This window comes from Leptonychotes weddellii, chromosome 11 (genome assembly GCF_054177405.1).
Source record: "Leptonychotes weddellii isolate Sample4059 chromosome 11, ASM5417740v2, whole genome shotgun sequence".
In the NCBI taxonomy this organism is placed as follows: Eukaryota; Metazoa; Chordata; class Mammalia; order Carnivora; family Phocidae; genus Leptonychotes; species Leptonychotes weddellii.
In genome coordinates this window covers 28,693,923-28,712,939 of record NC_138379.1, presented here as the reverse complement: position 1 = coordinate 28,712,939, position 19,017 = coordinate 28,693,923, and the positions used below count along the sequence as shown (strand labels likewise).

At 36.6% G+C, this 19,017-nt stretch overlaps 1 protein-coding gene across 1 annotated transcript in view; it reads left to right on the top strand.

Annotated features, from left to right (window-relative positions):
• The window catches only part of ANO3 (anoctamin 3), a 256,061-nt gene that overhangs the window by 227,315 nt on the left and 9,729 nt on the right, over window positions 1-19,017 (top strand). The window contains exons 20-25 of the mRNA XM_081799084.1: window positions 5,191-5,288; window positions 7,903-8,036; window positions 8,933-9,085; window positions 10,903-11,050; window positions 15,647-15,727; window positions 15,904-16,009. Coding sequence (XP_081655210.1) covers window positions 5,191-5,288; window positions 7,903-8,036; window positions 8,933-9,085; window positions 10,903-11,050; window positions 15,647-15,727; window positions 15,904-16,009 — 720 coding nt within the window. The remainder of the gene's footprint in view (window positions 1-5,190; window positions 5,289-7,902; window positions 8,037-8,932; window positions 9,086-10,902; window positions 11,051-15,646; window positions 15,728-15,903; window positions 16,010-19,017) is intronic.

Here is a 19,017-nt window from a genome sequence, read left to right as displayed (position 1 = left end):
TGTTCGTGCACAACACCCAGTGCTCCATGCAGAACGTGCCCTCCTCAACACCCACCACCAGGCCAACCCATCCTCCCACCCCCCTCCCCTCTAGAACCCTCAGTTTGTTTTTCAGAGTCCATCTTCTCTCATGGAGGGTTCGTCCACCCCTCCGATTTCCCCCGCTTCATTCCTCCCCTCCCGCTACCTTCTTCTTCTTTTTTTTTTCTTAACATATCTTGCATTATTTGTCTCAGAGGTACAGATCTGAGATTCAACAGTCCTGCACAATTCACAGCGCTTAACAGAGCACGTACCCTCCCCCAGTGTCTATCACCCAGTCACCCCATCCCTCCCACCCTAGGCTATAATCTTTCAATTTGCTGCAGATGTTTCTCGTTTTATTGTATGTCTTAATTTTGTTTTGATAAATTTTTTTTACAACTCTATAGCATTTTTCATTTAAAATATCACTGCTGTTAATGACTTCAGGCGTTTATATCATGCCAAAAAATGTGTTTTTCATTCTAGAAATTAAAAAAAAAAACACCTCACACTTGTACTTTTCACTAATTTTTTTTTAAATATTGCTGTCTTTGGTGCATTGGAATTTTATTTTCGTGTAAAGAGTAATCAAGGTTCCCCCCACCCCGCCAAGTTGGCAGTCACATATTTAATTAATAATACATTTTTTTATCACTCAGCAAAATAAGATTTCAAGATTTATCATATTCTACATCTTGAAATCATGTCTATTTCTGGACTCTATTCAGCCTCATTGGTCAGATTGCTTATTGCTCCTGTAGTTCAAAATTGTTTTAATTATTCTAATGTAAAATCCAATTTAATACATGGTAATATTAGTAGGAGGTCATAATTTAGAGAGAGGCTAAGAAAAGTTTCACTGAGAAAAGAGATATTTCCAGTCTCTATCTAAAAAGCTCCCCCAAACTCGGGGGAGTCCTCATTGATATTGTCTCCCTAGAGCCTTCTAGTTGATTGGAATACATGGAGAAAGCCTAAAACTTCCTAAGAATAACATGCTTTACATCATAGAAACCTGAGCTCACCTGCTAAACTTGCTACTTATTAATTCTTTGCCCTTAAATTAATCCCTCTGAATATCTGTCTCCTCATCTGTAAACTAGCAGTAGTAATACTTAGGTTACAAAGTTGTTTACAGATAAGAGATAATTTGCATAACACAATTAGCACAACCCCTGGACTTTGGAAGGCACTCTATAAACTGTAGCTGATAGTTATCAATGCTGTCTCACAGCCACCTAGTCTTACCCTCTTAGGCAAAAACAGATGAAGGCCTTCCATAATTTCAGGCCTCCAGAAAGTCCCCAAATCAAACTTGTAGTTTTCACTCATAGCCCAGAAGTATGACTATATCTGCTAAAAGGCTTTCATCTACTCGGTTTGGGACCCAATCAGGAATGTTCACCTGGAATTAGCAAGGATAGTGTGGGGAACAGGCAGGTGGATCTGCATATTGATGCCATTTTAGAAACTGTTGTCACCAATAATTTTGTTTAATTGGATATTTTTACTCTTAAGGGTAAAATTATTGAAGTCATGTTTCTTCTTTGGGAGTCCCAGGGAAATAGTTCTAATACTGGTGTCAGGAAAAATGTTTCATAACCATCCTAGACATTTTCCACAATATATATGGCATACATAATGGCCATATTTTCCAACAAAAGATTATTTATTTTGAAAAAAAAATCAGGGAAATGAAAAATGTGGGTTTGTGATATACCCTAGAAATTCTAGAAGTGTACACATAAATACACATAATGGAAGATAAGAATTGACCCTCAGAATTCAATCATACAAGCATTATTGACACATACTCCCATTCCAGGCCTCTGCTGGGTAATACGGGGCATACAAATGAAGAAGTCCCTTTCCTTTCTTAATGATGTTAATAGTCTCGAAGAGAAGAACATAACCATGTTATGTAACAAGTATTCTGTCTTGGAGTCTGACAGTCTACATTCTAATTCTGCCCCACCCAAATCTTAATATCTCTAAGTCTTTTTTAAATTGTGATAGGAATAGCTATCTCAGTAGGATTGGTGAGAGGTGGATAGAATTGGATCATGCATGTAAAATCCCTGACGCAGGGCGCCTGGGTAGCTGAGTAGGTTAAGCGTCTGTCTTTGCCTCAGGTCATGATCTCAGGGTCCTGGGATCAAGTCCCACATCAGGCTCCCTGCTCAGAGGGGAGCCTGCTTTTCCTTCTCCCTCTGCCATCCCCATATACTCTCTGGCTCTCTCCATCTCTGTCAAATAAATAAAATCTTTAAAAAATAAAATAAATCCCTGGCACAAATAATGATAGCTATTATAAAGAAAGCAAAAAGTACTTCAATTTTATTTAAAACATTTATGAACTGGCTATACTGACCTTTCCTCATACTATATTGTATAATATCTCACATAAATATTTTATGTAAATCTATATAAAAATGTTAATAATGATTAATATTTAATGAGTGCTTACTATATGCCAGCACCTTCCAGCAATTGTTCCTAACTGTTCTCTATATATTAATATAAAAGTTCTATTATTACACTCATCTTGCAGATGAGGAAACAGAAATCTAGACAAGTTATATAATTTGCCTACAATTATAGAAACATGCTTATAAATTGATGAAGTCGTCAATTAGATTCAGCCAACCTACCCAGAGTCTGCACTTTGAACATGATGCTTTCCAGTCACCACTGGGATAGCATATAGGCAAAGTTGAGAACATAAAGGAATTTGGTTTTGATAAGAGATTGCTGAATGGTTGCTGACTCACACATGTAAACTGGATTTAGAGTAAACATACTTCCTATGAAAGGAACATCAGTATCAGAATCTGATAGTCCTATCTGCCACCATCATCTACATAGTGGAGATACCAACACGCATCTTGGGAGGTTCTCAGGAGGAGCAAATGAGAAAAATATGTGAAGACACCCAGCTGTGGGTTGTCCACAGTCATATGATTTTGAGGGAGTGCAATGGGAATGAAAGCCTGGGTGTCCTGCCCACTCATCCATGCCCTTTTCCTCATTCTAAGTATAAGCTCTCTTACCAAATAAATTTGAGTATTGAAGGACTGGATTTTGTTCAAGGGAACCATTATTTGAGGAGGGCAGACCCACAAAAACTGTTGGATCCCTTTCTCTGCCCTATAAATCACCAAGTCATGAAGGCTCAATTTCAACAAAATTATAAATTGCCTGTCATCTAGCCTCCCCACTTTGGCCTACGATTATGGAGAATGAGCCAATCACATGGTTCTATAATGGTCTTCTTTTTTTCCCTTCCCACATAATAATATGTTTTGGTGAATCAGCCCTTCAAGGCAACAAACACATTGGGTAAACAGAATTCATCTTTAGCATTATGTACAAGAGCAGAGGATTGGGGTGCAGGAGACCAAGGCTTTCAATTCCATACCAGCAGTCAACATCGTATGACCTTGTATGTACTAATTTCCGTCTTTCAGTCTCTCTGTAAAAATGAAGAGTTTCATCTCGCAGCTGTGATCTATGCCTATGCTTGCTTCTGTAGCTTAGTAATTATTCCGTCTCAGATATTCTACGGAACCCATTTATCATATATATGTGGCAGAGCTCAGGGGGTCTTAAATTCATCCTAGAAGGAAGAGGCATGCTTAAATGGGAGACCTGAGACTTCTGTACACAATAAAAATCACCACTGCCAAGCTCTCTCTCTCTCTCTCTCTGACTCAGTTTAGGGAGTTTTAAATTACTGGGCTGGAACCGGAAAACCAGGCTCTTCGTGTCCTAATTATCTGTTCCCTTTGAAGTCCCACTGGTACCAATTTGATAGAAATAGAAACTGTGGATCAAAGCTCTAGTGACTATTGTTCTTATGAGCAGGACGTGAACCCATTTCTAAAGAAACAGACCCACGCTTTCCTACCCAAGTATCTTCTACAGTACAAAGTTTTCAAGCAAAAGATGTCGATTGCAATTTTTATTGTAATCACACTTTTGTTTGTGGGGGTTTCTAATGCTAACATTTATTGGACATCTGAAAAAGCAGAGGAGCGTGAGGAAGGCAAAATTGAGATCATACTGACAAGGCATTCTGTGGCATGTTTTTATCACTTAAAAATACATTCTAGTATATGTAGATATTCCCTCTCCAGGATATAGACCTTAACACCTGCCTCCTATCTTGAGAATGGGCTAGATTTAATTCACTTCAGAAAAGAATAGGGAAAGGAAAAAATGAGTAACTTTATAGTAGAAATACCTGGCAAACACTGTACCAACCAACTGATGAAGATTAATGTCACTAGTGATGTCTGTGGCTATCATGTAACTTCTGAGGGGATGTGGTGAAATTTATGTCTGTGATTTCCCTCCATTCTCAAAACACATAAACCCAGTCTAAACATGCAAAAACATCAGATAATGTTGGTTTCTCAGCCTTGACAAATCTACCTTGATAATATAAGGGGCCATGGAGGGAATTGGCTGAAGTGTGTATGGGCATTCTCTGTACTTTCCTTGCAAATTTTCTACACGTTTAAAATTATTCTGCATCAAAAAGTTATTTTAGAAGAACATATTATAAACACTTAAGCATTTTTCTATCTTCTGATTGTTAATAGAGTATTCCAGAGCACTCATTAAATGGGATCATGCCTAATACAGAGCTTGGCAGATAGTAAGTGCTCATTAAAAGATAGATTTGTTATATGTGGAATATAAGAAACAGCACAGAGGATCAAAGGGGAACAGAGGGAAAACTGAATGGGAAGTGATAGGGAGGGAGACAAACCATGAGCGACATTTAACTATAGGAAACAAACTGAGGGGATGGGGTAACTGCATTAAGGAGGGCATGTGATGTGATGAGCACTGGGTGTTATACACAACTGATGAATTATTGAACACTACATCTGAAACTAAGGATGTACTATATGTTGGCTAATTGAATTTAAATCATAAAAAAATTTGTTTTTATTGCTGTTATAATTTTGATCACTATTCCACTCTGATTACTGAAAACTTCCCTATCAGGTGTCTTTATACATGCTATTTCTTCCTTGTTTTTATTTTCTTTATGCACTGAGATTGTGTGGCCTGGCTTTGGAATTTGCTGTACGGTTTGAAGGTGGGGTTGTGTAACCAACTGAGAAGAGCCAGATTATTATTGTTGCTCTGTTTCAGTGTCATCCCAGTGGCTGTTTGATAGACCTCTGCCTCCAGATGGGTGTTATCATGTTTCTGAAGCAAATATGGAACAACTTCATGGAACTGGGATACCCGTGAGCACTTTATTTTTAAACTTGCCTTATGTATAGTTACAAAAAGAAAGATAGAGGTAGTGGGAATAGTTCTTAAGAATTGGGGCCTATTAGACAGGAGTGGGTTCTGTTCCTGCTCTGCTGCTCACTAACTGTGACCGTATGTGTGTTAGTTAACCTTTCTCAGCCTCAGTCTTCACATCTCTAAGAGGGGATCAATGGCTATATGTACCTCGAGGAAACACTTGTGAGGATTAAAGGAAATAGTGGATGTCAAGCACCCAGTACTCTGTTCAACACATTAAGATGCTTGTTGCTATTCTTAAAGCACTATTTTCAGTACAGGTTCTTGAGGATAAGAATAACTTTCTGGGTTCTTCCAGCCACCAAAAGACCAAGGTTGTCATTGTTTAACAAAGGCAGTCTCCATTTACGCTCCCCCTCTTGAAAAAGAATAAAACAAAGATAAAATTCTGGATAAGGAGGTCTTGTATTCTTTATTACATGAAAAAAATGTCATTAGAACAGGATTGGTTTCACATAAAATAGCATTCTGTTTTGTCCCTTTAGATGGGGTTTAAAGATCTGTGGAATGCTGACGTGAAGGGTGTTGAATGCCTACTTCTACATCTAATAACATAGATTACTCTTCCAAATACACTGAAATATGGTTTATGAAAAACAATGTGTGATGGAAGCTTTGGGGCCTAACCAAGGTTAAAAGCATGACTATTTTGAGGAATTTCTTGACTCTAGAAGAAGAACTAGTTAATTGATGATATAAATAGTTTAGGCTTAGTCATCTGATTATGCCGTGATTCTTTCTCCTTGTTGGCGGACAAATGGTGTCAGGATGTTCCAGAGCAGAGACCTTAGGGCTGGAGAAGTGATATCCATCCTGAAATCTGCCATAAACTATTGTGTTAAGTTACAGGCAGTCTTAGAGCATAGACTATGAAATAACTGAGACCTGGTTCATATTCCTTCTCTGCCCCTTGCTTAAGATGCTTATAATTTACTTCACCTATCTGTGAGATTATTTTTTTATTTATAAAATAAGGGAGGAGATTACAAGAGATGTGCAGTGGTCTTTAAACCTCATCAATAAATGACAGAACCTTTTTGTGAAGAGATTTTTATACAGATCCTCAATATTCAAAACAGAAAAAAAATAAATCTCTAGTAAATGAAGAGGGCATAGGGATGAAGGGTTGGGGAGCCCAGTCCATTGTTTGTATCCCTTCCTATCCCTGGACCATCTGTTTGAGACACAGAGCTTGGGAACATCATTTGAAAGTAGCTGAGGAGATTAGGTAGCAAGTGCCTGCCACAGGATCTGACGTGCTGTGAATGAGATAGCTTCATAAGCACCAACAAGATGGTATCGTCGTCATTATACTATTAAGAATGATTCTTATTGTAGTCATTGTCTGTGTGCTTCTATACATAGCATACCTTCGGATAGCACATTTTCACCATGACCTTGCCTAAGTGGTCAGCCTGAATTATGTATATCAAATCCCAAATGTACCATGGTAAGGGACATGCTGTTGGTGTTTTTCCGAATCCAGCAGGAGTGGACCAGTCACTAAAGCAATAATTCTGAAACTTGTATAACTCAGTTCTCTTTCTTAAAGTAAAATCTTAAGCAGACTGAAGTAATAAAATTAAACCAAGCAGGTCTGCCTCAATCTCAACACCCAGCCCCTTTTGCATCTTTATGAGATCCCAGAGGCAACCTCCATGGGACATACACTGAAGAACTACCTACCTGACGTTTTGGTCTATGGTTGTTCTTCCAACACCCACTGAGTTCCAGGTCCATGAATAATTAATATTGAGAGTTGGGATACACTGTGGGATTCACTTCATTCTAGAGGTAATGTTCATCTAAATCTTGAAATAATTAACTGCCCAGAAGTCCCCACTATGGGATATTTCTGAGTCACATAATTTCAAGACTGCCCCTAAGCTAGGGAAATAGTGTTGTTAATTCCTTTCCAAGTCTTTTAAATGGACTCAGGCACAGATCCATTGCCATAAATTATTGTTCACTATAGTAGCAGAATGTAATTGTTAATACTCAAACCCTTCATGTTCATAAACTCACAGAGGTAAATAGACTTACTAAAAGTAACACAGCCAGTGCATTGTAGGGTGGGGACTAGAACCTCTATCTCTTGAAACCTTATCTAGGGCTCAGTTATTTGGTATGGAACATGATTTTACTCATGTTCAGAGAGCACAACCCAGAAGATTTTGGGTTATGAGCAATTAAGGGCTCAGATCCAATCACAACAGGCAACATAGAGGTTTAAGTATGTAGAGAGGTTGAGGGAGTAGAGGGAAGGAATCATACAAATGGGTGTTTGTCTAATAAGAATCAGGAAGCACCTAAGTGTGGCGGTGGGGATTAATTCCCAGATACATATATAGATGTGTACATGGTCTAGGAAGGCTGAGGCCTATTCCCACTTCCTAAACTTGGAAGTTGAGACCATGCAAATATCTCCAATTCCCAGAAATGCTCAGTGTACTCCCAGGGTAGTGGTATTTCTCTTTCCTTAATGCCCTATAAATTGTTCACCATATGCTTATAAGAGCTCAAAAGCCCGTTGTCTGCTCTGTGATGTAGGTTGATCCAGAACTGGTGGTCACGACATAAAATCAAGCGGGGAATACAAGATGCGTCCATACCTCAGTGGGAAAATGATTGGAACCTGCAGCCCATGAATATTCACGGACTGATGGATGAATATTTAGAAATGGGTAAGGAGAGAAACTTCTACACAGCTGTTTGGACTTCTTGATATATTTTTTTTTTCTTTACACAGGCCTTAGTTCAAGACAGAAAACCATCTCTCTCTTTTCCAACCCCAAACATTCTAAAATACCTCTGTATCTTTATCTTAACATAACTAGAGAAGATATTAAAACAATGTCCTTGGAAGGCTCACAAATTCTGTCCTTTGTCAGCCATAACATTTGACCAAAATGAAGGGTTTTCTCATAGCAGAACACCTAATTTTAGTGCAGCTATTTTAAAGGAACAAAATAAATCAGAACCCATTCCTATATCAAAAATATACCATCCTGCCCAAATAAAGCAATGATTATTTCTTGCAAAAAAACCTTTGCACAGACCTGGCGTGAGTTTAGCTTCTTTGAGAAGCCCACTTATTTATATTAAGAAAAGGAGGATTCTCACTCCAACTGTTAAAATCTTTGTGTGTTGTCTTCACATTTGCTTTTTCTCTGGCCTTTAGTCTTCTCATCTATAAAAAGAAAGGACAAGATTAGGTGTCTTGGGTCCCTCAGAGCTCAGCATTTTTCTTCAAGGCCTCCTCTTTGACTTCTTTTCTCTTCACTCTTCCTTCATGCGGCATGGTATAGTGATGGAAAGCACAGAGACTTTCAGTCCATTGAGATCAGAGAGTTTCAATGCAGGTTTTAACATTTTTTTGCTATCCACCCTTTAGCAAGCTTACTTAACACATATGAACTATAGTTACCTCAACAGCAAAATATGATGAGCATATTTACCTTGTAAGGGATATTGAAAGGATTAAAGGCGATTTATGTGAAGCACCTCATAAGGCCCAAAGAAAGCACTCAAGAAACGATATTGTTTATATTACTAATTTTGCAACGCTCTCCCTTTACAGTTTTGCAGTTTGGTTTTACCACCATCTTTGTGGCAGCTTTTCCTCTGGCCCCTCTTTTGGCTTTGTTGAACAATATCATTGAGATCAGGCTGGATGCATACAAATTTGTCACCCAGTGGCGGAGGCCTCTGCCTGCTCGAGCAACTGACATAGGTAAGATTCAGGAACTAAATGGGTTTTGCATTGCTGAGGCCAAGAAGAGCCTTGATCTTAGCGCCACGTGGGTTTCTATCGTTGGGGCTTCCTTCCAACTATAACAAAACTGAGCAGTTTTGATTAACAAAATCATGAAATGAACACTAACCTAGTTGAGAGTATGTTTATCCTAAACAGGCTATGTCATGACCTTGTTTATCACTAAAAATGATCTCGTATACATTTTTCCATGTTAATAAGTATAGTTCTGCCTCATTCTTTATAGTTACTGCACAAATTTCTGTGGCATGTTATATGACATTTCTAAAAAATCATTCCCTTAACTAGAGATGCTTAGATTGCTTCAGTTTTTTCTATTACAAACAACACCTAGGTGAACATACATCTTCATACATACTTTGATTATTTCCTCAAGATAAACTCTTAGAGTGGAACTCCTTTGTCAAAGAGCATGTACATTTAATTTTTTTTTTTACATTTAAAATTCTGATAATTTCTCATTATGTTCTCCAGAAATATTGTGCCAATTTATACTCCTAAAAGTATAATAAGGGTTCTTTTGTTTTTTTAATTGTTGTTCTGTCCTCAAAAATCTGAGGAGGGAAAAAATGATATCTTATGTTTCCTTGCATTTTTATAATTATGAGATTAAATATATTTGTATTTCTTCTTTACTAACTTTATGACCTTAGGCTATTATATCTGATTTGGTAATCTTTATCTGTATGTTCAAGATATTAATCCTTGATATATATGTTGCAAGCATTTTCAAATGCTGGTTTTTAATCTTTTACTCCATCATGAATAAGCTTTTAAAATGTTTATATAATCACATTGATATATCTCTCTTATAGTTGTTTTTGTTTATGGCATTCTTAGAAAGATCCTTTAGAACTCTCGATTTTTTTACCATGTTTTAGTAGTTTTATATTTTAGATATATGTGTGTTATTTGGTTATCTGTTGACATTTTATGATTTTATTTAAATTGTTGATCTAACTGGAATTTGTTATTAATAAAGGGATTGAAATTGAGATCCAGCTTGTTTTTTTTTCTAAAAGGTAGCCAATTTTCCCAAAACCATTTATTAAATTTTCCATCTTTCTTAACTTGTTTGAATTATCTCTATTATATGAAATTCTATATAAACTTAGGTATATTTCCAGAATCTCCATTCATCTGACTACTTATTTTTGGCATACTGTTTTAATAAACTAGCCCTAACTATGTCTTTTTTATTTTTATTTTTTTCATTACCACTCAATAAAATGAAATATTATAAAGATTTTGAAAAACAAAGAAAGAGGTTGGAAGGGAGAAAGTTGCCATGCTATCCAATCAGCTTTAGCACTTTTGAGTATTTCTTTCCAGGACTTTTCTTTTTTTTATATCAGTGTATTTAAAGCTAAGTTTAATCCTATTTGAAACATCAGTTTTGACTGCAACCAATAGTATGTGGATACTGTATACAATTTCAAAAGCTTTTTTGTACATCTGTATACCAGATTGGAAAAGTCAACTAGTGATTTCCAGGTCTTGACACCAAACTTTTACATTTTTATATTTTTACTTTAAAAAGGTACTTGAAACAATTCCTGATGATATTTTAATTTTCAAATCTCTCTAGATGGGGTCTACTGTGGAAAAGTATTCAGTAGATGTCCGATCTGTAGTGAGATATTGTACTAAGAAAGTAAATAATGGACAGAGCTGTAGCCCCAACAGAAGTAAAATATTCTTTCCAAAGAAGAGTCATGAGAGGGTTTTAATTTTTTTTGCATTTCATTCCCTATCTCTACTCTTTCTCCTACTAGGAATCTGGTATGGCATTCTTGAAGGAATCGGTATACTGGCTGTGATCACCAATGCATTTGTAATTGCTATTACATCTGATTACATCCCACGTTTTGTCTATGAATACAAATACGGCCCCTGTGCAAGTCGTTTTGAATATGGTGAAAAGTAAGGTTGAAATTCATACATTTTTCTGATATGTTTTATGTTTGTGATTGAAATGGGAACTCATTGCAAAGTTCTGTTCTGTGACCATTAAGGGCAGTGTTTTTGATCATTGTACTTACAATGTGCTTATTGGAGGAAATCAAGCAGGATAAAAAGGGCGACAGTGCTTTTTACGCAAATAATTTTAGAGTCTATGTTTTTACTTGTAAATGCATCACTGGTATCCAAATGTTAAAAACATTATAATGTATTTAGAAGTCAAATTCAGAACTGGAAGAGATGTTAGAAATCATCCAATGCAATCTTCTGACTATATAGTTGGGAAAACTGAGGCCCACTTGCTTCAGGGAATAAAGCTAGTTTGCAGGGACATACAGAATATGAAGGAAATGTCAGCTATGATGAGAGAGTCTTTCTTTCTTTCTTTCTTTCTTTCTTTCTTTCTTTCTTTCTTTCTTTCTTTCTTTCTTTCTTTCTTTCTTTCTTCCTTCCTTCCTTCCTTCCTTCCTTCCTTCCTTCCTTCCTTCCTTCCTTCCTTCCCTCCCTCCCTCCCTCCCTCCCTCCCTTCCTTCCTTCCTTCCTTCCAAGATTTTATTTTATTTATCAGGGAGAGCACAAGTCAGGAGGCAGAGGGAGAAGCAGACTCCCGGCAGAGCAGGAGCCCAATGCAGGACTCGATCCCAGGACCCTGGGATCATGACCTGAGCCCAAGGCAGATACTTAACCAACTGAGCCACCCAGGTGCCCCTTTTTTCAAAAGGAATTTATAACTAGGGATTTTAAGGTACAGAGAATGCTGCCCTGAATCTTTGTCTTTGTTGTTGTTGTTGTTAAAATTTGAGTCCACACTTTAGAACAGCATTTCTCAACCTCTGTGCTATGGACATTTTAGACCAACTAATTCTATTCTGGGGAAAAGATGGGGACTATTCTATGCATTGTAGGATATTCAGCAGCATCCTTGGCCTCTACCCAGTAGATACAAATAGCAACCTCCCTATTGCCACGTTGTGACAATCTAAAATTGTCTTCAGACATTGCAAAATGTCACCTTGGGGACAAAGTCACCCAGTTTACAAGCATTCTTTTAGGGGAAATGGGTTTTTCACATCTTTCCCTCTTGAAAGCAAGTATTAAGAAAGAATGCAAGAGCACTGGACTTGGGGAACAGAAATTGGAGTTGCAGCTGGAGATGAGCCGCCGTGTAGAAGTAGTGATGGGAGAAGCCACTTCCCCTCCTGCCTCAGGAGCAGCTTTGGGCATGCATCTTATTTAGAGGCAGGGCATGTGCCCCAAGAGCCTGAGCTGTGGCTTAAAATGAAATCAACCCTTAGCTCTACTGACGAACTGATGTTTTTCTCAGAACATTGAAATGCCTTTCTGAACATAAATATCTCAGTTTTTCAAAGAGAAGTAATAAAGGCATAAAATATATTTTGGAGTCTTGTCAAAGGACTTTAACCTAAAATCAAACACCCTAGGTTCAAATTGTAACTCTGCCTTTTACTAAAAGGCACATCAGTCTGGATCTATAATAAAGAGACAGTGTCTAGGGATGCCTGGGTGGCTCAGTCGGTTAAGTGTCTGCCTTCGGTTCAGGTCCTGATCTCGGGGTCCTGGGCTCGAGTCCCGCATCGCACTCCCTGCTCAGTGGGGAGCCTGCTTCTCCCTCTGCCTGCCACTCTCCCTGCTTGTGCTGTCTCTCTCTCTCTCGTTTTCTCTCTCTGACAAAAAAGAAAAAAAGAAAAAAGAAACAGTATCTAAAGTAACATTTTATAAACTATAAAAGACTATGTAAATAAACCGGTTTTAGTATTAATAGTGAAAAGCCAAGAAAAGTCCCTTTTTTAAAATCCAAAATAGTCTAGAAGCAGATTTTAAGGGTTTATTATAAGTAAGCAGATTTGGCAGCCCTCTCCTTAGTAGCATTATTTGCTATTGTCTTTGCTGCCACCTAGTGGCAGGTGAAAATGAAATTGGTTGGTTATCTGCTCTGTTTACGTTTCAAGTCCTGCCTTTGGTGAAGATAACACCTGACGCTTTCTCCATATTCAGTGACCAGATGTAGAATAACTTCAAGAAGAGATGTGGAGGGCTTAGATGAGGTTGAAACCACACATTCCTAGGGCCATTCTGTTATTTAATTTTTTCCGGGTATCTATAGCAGCTAAACTGGAGTAGATTCATTCAGATCATAAATTTTCAGACCAAAGTAGCAAAAGGACAAAATGGCAGTGAAGAGGAAGGTATTGGCAAGAGAGCAGTTGGGATGATAAATCATGGGGTCTGAGGTGGACGAGGAAGGGCGTGCAACCAGTGTGGTCCTGTACTTTAGAATTCAGGGGTTAGAATGAGATCGATGTACATTCGAATCCAGGTTTTAAGAGCTGTTTATCCTGGGCAGTGATTCTCAACATGGGACCTGCAGGTCTCCTTCAGATTATTTTCGTAATAATACTAAGATATGATTTGCTTGTTTTGCCATATTGACATTTGTACAGATGGCACAAAAGTGATAGTGGGTAAAATGTTCCAGTGGCTTCGCATAACTGAAGGCAGTGGTACCAAAAAGTACTAGCAATGATTGTATTACTCACCATTGTAGAACTACCATTTAAAAAGTTCCAGTGAGGGGCGCCTGGGTGGCTCAGTCGTTAAGCGTCTGCCTTCGGCTCAGGTCATGATCCCGGGGTCCTGGGATCGAGCCCCGCATTGGGCTCCCTGCTCGGCGGGAAGCCTGCTTCTCCCTTACCCACTCCCTCTGCTTGTGTTCCTTCTCTCACTGTCTCTCTCTCTGTCAAATAAATAAAATCTTTAAAAAAAAAAAAAGTTCCAGTGATAAAATTCAGAATGCCCTTGATGAAGCAATAAAAACTATTAATTTTATCAAATCTCCACCCTTGAATAAATGTCTTTTCAATATTTTATTTGACAAAATGCAAAGTGTGATAAAGCTCTTCTGCTACATGCTAAAGTACGGTGATGGTCGTCTCAGAAAAAAACACTTGCATGACTGTTGGATTTGCAAACTACACGACATTTTTTAACATGAGATAATGATTGTCAGATAAACTATGATTATTCAGACTTGGGTATTTAGGAGGCAGTCTTCTAGAAATGGACAAAACTGGCTTGTCACTTTAGGGGAAATAATTGACAGTATTTGTTTCCATTAATAAAGTTCAAGTTTTGAAGTGAAAATCAGAATTTTGGATTATTTTATCTACCACTGAGCTTAAAAGGTTCTCAGTACTTACAGATTTTTTTCCTGATAAAAAATCAGTGGTGATATTAGCAATTATGATCTTCATAGTCTATAGTAAAAATATAACAACATTTGGAAGATCTGCATAATTCAGGAAACAAATATTTCCCAAGTGACCCATATTTAATGTCACAAAATCATGCATGGGTAAAATATGAATTCAAAGTACAAGATAGACCTGTGGATTTTAATGTAAAATCCACATAAAAAGTTTATTGATACTTTAAGACTCCACACTGCAATTAAACTTTAAGAAATGACCACAGGTAAAACTTTGGTGTAATGTCAATGAAAAATATCAATAATTACTTGAAATGCTATTAAAATATCCTTTGTTTCAAGTACTTATCTGTGTAATTATCAGATTCTCTACTTACTCTTCAACCAAAACAACATATTGCAACCAGATTTAATGCAGAAACAGATATGAGAATCTAGCTGTCTTCTATTAAGGCAGACATCAAAGGATTTGCAAACATGTAAAACAATGTCATTCTTCTCACTTCATCTTTTGGAACATACAAACTATTTTTCTTTAAAAATATGTTACTTGTAATGTGTTTGATAAGTTATTTTAAATGAATTAATAGATAAATATTTTCTAAATTTCTGTTTTAATTTCTAATGTGTTAAATACCAATACATATACCCCTCTGTAAAAAGCTCCTTGAGATTCTCAGTAATTTTTAAAAATGTAAAGGTTAGCTGAGATCAAAAATTTTGAGAATTACAGGCTTAGGAGGAAGTTATTTAGCCTCTGTAAAACTTAGTTCTTTAATCTCTATGATGGAGATGATAATATAAATGTTCTAAGGTTATGGTAAAAGTTAACTCTGACCACAATTTAATACTCACCACTAGGACAGGGATTTTAGCCTGTTTTGTTCATTGTCAAATACCAATCGTCTAGAAGTTTTATAACGAATTATAGGTCCTCAATAAACATATATTGAACAAGTTAACGAATCACAAAGACACATGTTGATCAATTGGCTGCTTAATTACAATTAGCCAGATAGGGTGATATGCATGCATATTTATAAAACATGTATTTATAGAGTTTTAACACATGGGGAGTAATGAACACAATGCCAAGTGCATAGTAAACACTTAATAAATGTAGCCAAATGAAGGGTGGGAGAAATGGTGGACAAGATTCTGTCTCATTGAGGTAAAATTACAGATTAATGGAAGTCAGGAGATAGAATCAGAGAGCTGAGTAACTAGGAATTTATAATTAAAATGGAAGGAATAATAGCACTTACTGCATCCTGTCATGTGTAATGAAGGAATTGGACTAGAAATTTATGATGCTTTTTCTTTTCTCCCAGTTGTTTAAAGGGATATGTCAACAATAGCCTATCCTTCTTTGACCTGAGCGAGCTTGGTATGGGAAAATCTGGTTATTGCAGGTACTTACTTATAAATTATAATTATCTTTCCTTCTTGCTCTCATCTCCCATCTCCTCTCTCCACACGCTGATGAGCCCATTTCAACTGTCGTTTTGGGGTTTTGGCAAATTAAAAACATTTGGGGCCCTTGAACTTTGGTCTCTATTCCTCAAATCCTTTGTTTTGTGGATTTTAGGTACCGAGACTACAGAGGTCCCCCTTGGAGTTCCAAACCCTATGAGTTCACCTTACAATACTGGCATATCCTTGCTGCTCGACTGGCCTTCATTATCGTGTTCGAGGTTAGTAACAGGCTGATAAAATCACTATTGGTAAATGCTTTTCCGGCTGATACATTAGTTGACTCTTTGATACAGTAGGTCCTCACTGACGTCCAGAAAGGGACTTTTGCTTATCACAGTAAAAGGTTTGGATACGGTGAAACTGATACGACATACAAAAAAGCAAGAGCTGAATAATGTAAGAAGGTAGGTCAGTGGGTATTTATAACAGAAAACTAGGATAAAAGAAGCTATTAACAGTTGAACTGAAAACTTAACTTTGAGCCTCTCCGTAACCACATTGAAAGAAAGGATGGTTTTCATCATTTGATGAGAGAATCTATACTTACTTAAGGGTGGGGAAACTTATTTGCTAATCAGCTTAATTACAGTTGACCACATGTGTATTTGTGAAAGGGACAGTGCATAATTGAATAAACGATGCCTGAGAACACTTTCACAAAATGTGCATAGATTTGGATTATCAGAGTCATTAATATTAGACTATAGTCATGTGAAGAAATTTTGAAGCAGCTCAGATTTATTGGCTTCCTTAGTGTATAAGAAGCTTGATACAGTGAAGAATTTAGTGCTGGGATATATTGAGTATTCTCTAAGGTACCACCAAGTTCTGTGGAAAAACTTTGAATGCATCTGTTTTTTAGGGAGAGAAAAAAAGTAGCCATACAGAAGACTTTTGGAAAAAGTCTTTTTAAAGGCAGATATACCTCTCCACCGATCTCCAAAACATATCTCAAATTTTGTAGTGAAATGTCCTTCATCCATAAAATGAAATGCTTACCTCTAAGGTTTAATCCAGGATGAAATTCTATTACCTAATGACTCTATTTGCCTAGACAAATGTCTCCTGATGAAGTGTGACTTTTCACTTTATTACAGGTAGCGTAAGAGGTTAAGGCGTATTTCCAATCCAGTGATTCCGAAAAGTCTTTTTTTGTTGTGTTTTTAATGTATACTTTTTTCTTCTTCATCTTCTCTTGGGACTCAAGTGAACAGCCTTAGTCAAATGTCTTGATTCCCAGCAACCTGTCATTATAGATACATATGATTCCCTCTTTATCTTTTCTTCTTCATTCCTCATTACTAATTCCATTACCCACCTACTCCCAAAAGCACCCATTCTCTTTTCTTCAGAAGTCTTTCCACATGTTTATTTGAATATACATATATATATAGTATTTTTTTATTATTATGTTATGTTTTTTAAATTTTATTATGTTATGTCAGTCACCATACAATACATCATTAGTTTTTGATGTGGTGATCCACGATCCATTGTTTTCATATAACACCCAGGGCTCCATGCAGTATGTGCCCTCCTTAATACCCATCACCGGTCTAACCAATCCCCTCTCCCCCCTCCCCTCTAAAACCCTCTTTATTTCTCAGAGTCCATAGTCTCTCATGGTTCATCTCTCTGTCCGATTCCCCCCCCTTCATTTATTATGTTATGTTAATCACCATACATTACATCATTAGTTTTTGATATAGTGTTCCATGATTCATTATTGTTTTAAATGTTCTTTTTTCAAAATTACTTCAATGGTATTATGATGTAATAACTCATTTTTATCTCTTACCCATTTTACTTTTTTTAGATATAGAGAGAGATGTAGCCATGAAGTCTACCCACATTTAAATAATTTCTTCTGTCTACTTAGTATGATAGTTCTTTGAATTTAAATACCATAGTCCCCATGGGTGGCTATTTAGGCCTACAATAATTCTCTCTACCTCTATAATCTCTTATCAGAAATCTTGGACATGTCACCTTCTGAACATATTTAAGGGTTTTTCAGGAGTATTATACTCAGGTGTGGAATTATTTATAGGCATACTCGATTTCACATAATACTGACAGGTCCCTCTCCAAAATTCCCTTAGATTTTCACCAGATTTTCATATTGTCTGAATTTCTAATATTTTGCAGTTGGATAAGAGTAAAGTAATATTTTGTTTTAATTTTTTTTGTTTTAACCTGTTCACTCATGACATTGACTATCACTTTTATTACTAGAAAGCCATTTTGGTTTCCTTTTTTGTGAATTTATAACTTTGATCAATTTTTGGCTGAGTTTCCAGTTTATTTGTTACCAAATTTCAAGATTTCCTTATGTGTTTACCAGTTATAAATCAGTCTTTGCCAGGTACAAACACTCCAGATATCTTTTTCTTGTCCCTAACCTATTAATTTTATCTATTAACAAATAATGTCTAATTTTGATGTCATCAAGCCCATCATTTTTTCCTATTAAGGTTTTGGCTTTTTTGGTCTATTTCTTTGGGAAATTTTCTTATCTCCAGGTCGAAAGGATATTCTACTATATTTTTTACTATTAATTTTATAGTCTTACCTACCACACGTCTTGAAGATGTCAGGACTTTATTTCATAGAGTCTGAGGGAAAGGCTTATTTTTCTTATTCTCTATATAGTGACATGATTTTTTGTACGGCTATTTAGTAATATGTTATTTATCCACTGATTTGTAAATCCACCACTGTAATATTCCAAGTCCCTAAAGTAGGCATGTGCCTGGCCTCATTTGTCATTACATCATTTGTCTATACATGTTCACTATCACACTATTTAAATGCCATGGCTTTGGAATATATCTTCATATCTGATAAAGCCAACCACTTCCCACCCCTGCCAAATCTGCCTTAATTTTTAAAAATTGCCTTGGCTTTTTAGAGTTATTAATCATTCATATACATTGCAGAAGCCATTTTTTAGATTCCCCCACATATCATGCAAGGATTATGGTTAGAATTACATTTATAGAAAGCACATGTTGACTTATTTACATAATCTGTACTGATTCATTAATAAACATGGGATTTATCCAAATTGTTCTTATATCCTATAATAGAGTTTTAAAATATTTTCTTGCTTGTTCATTCCTTCTTATTTCCAAAAATTTTGTAGATAATTTTATTGCTGTTATAAATACTATCTTAGCCTCTGTTAGGATTTGATCGATTTTTGCTGGAATTCTAATTGTCTTTC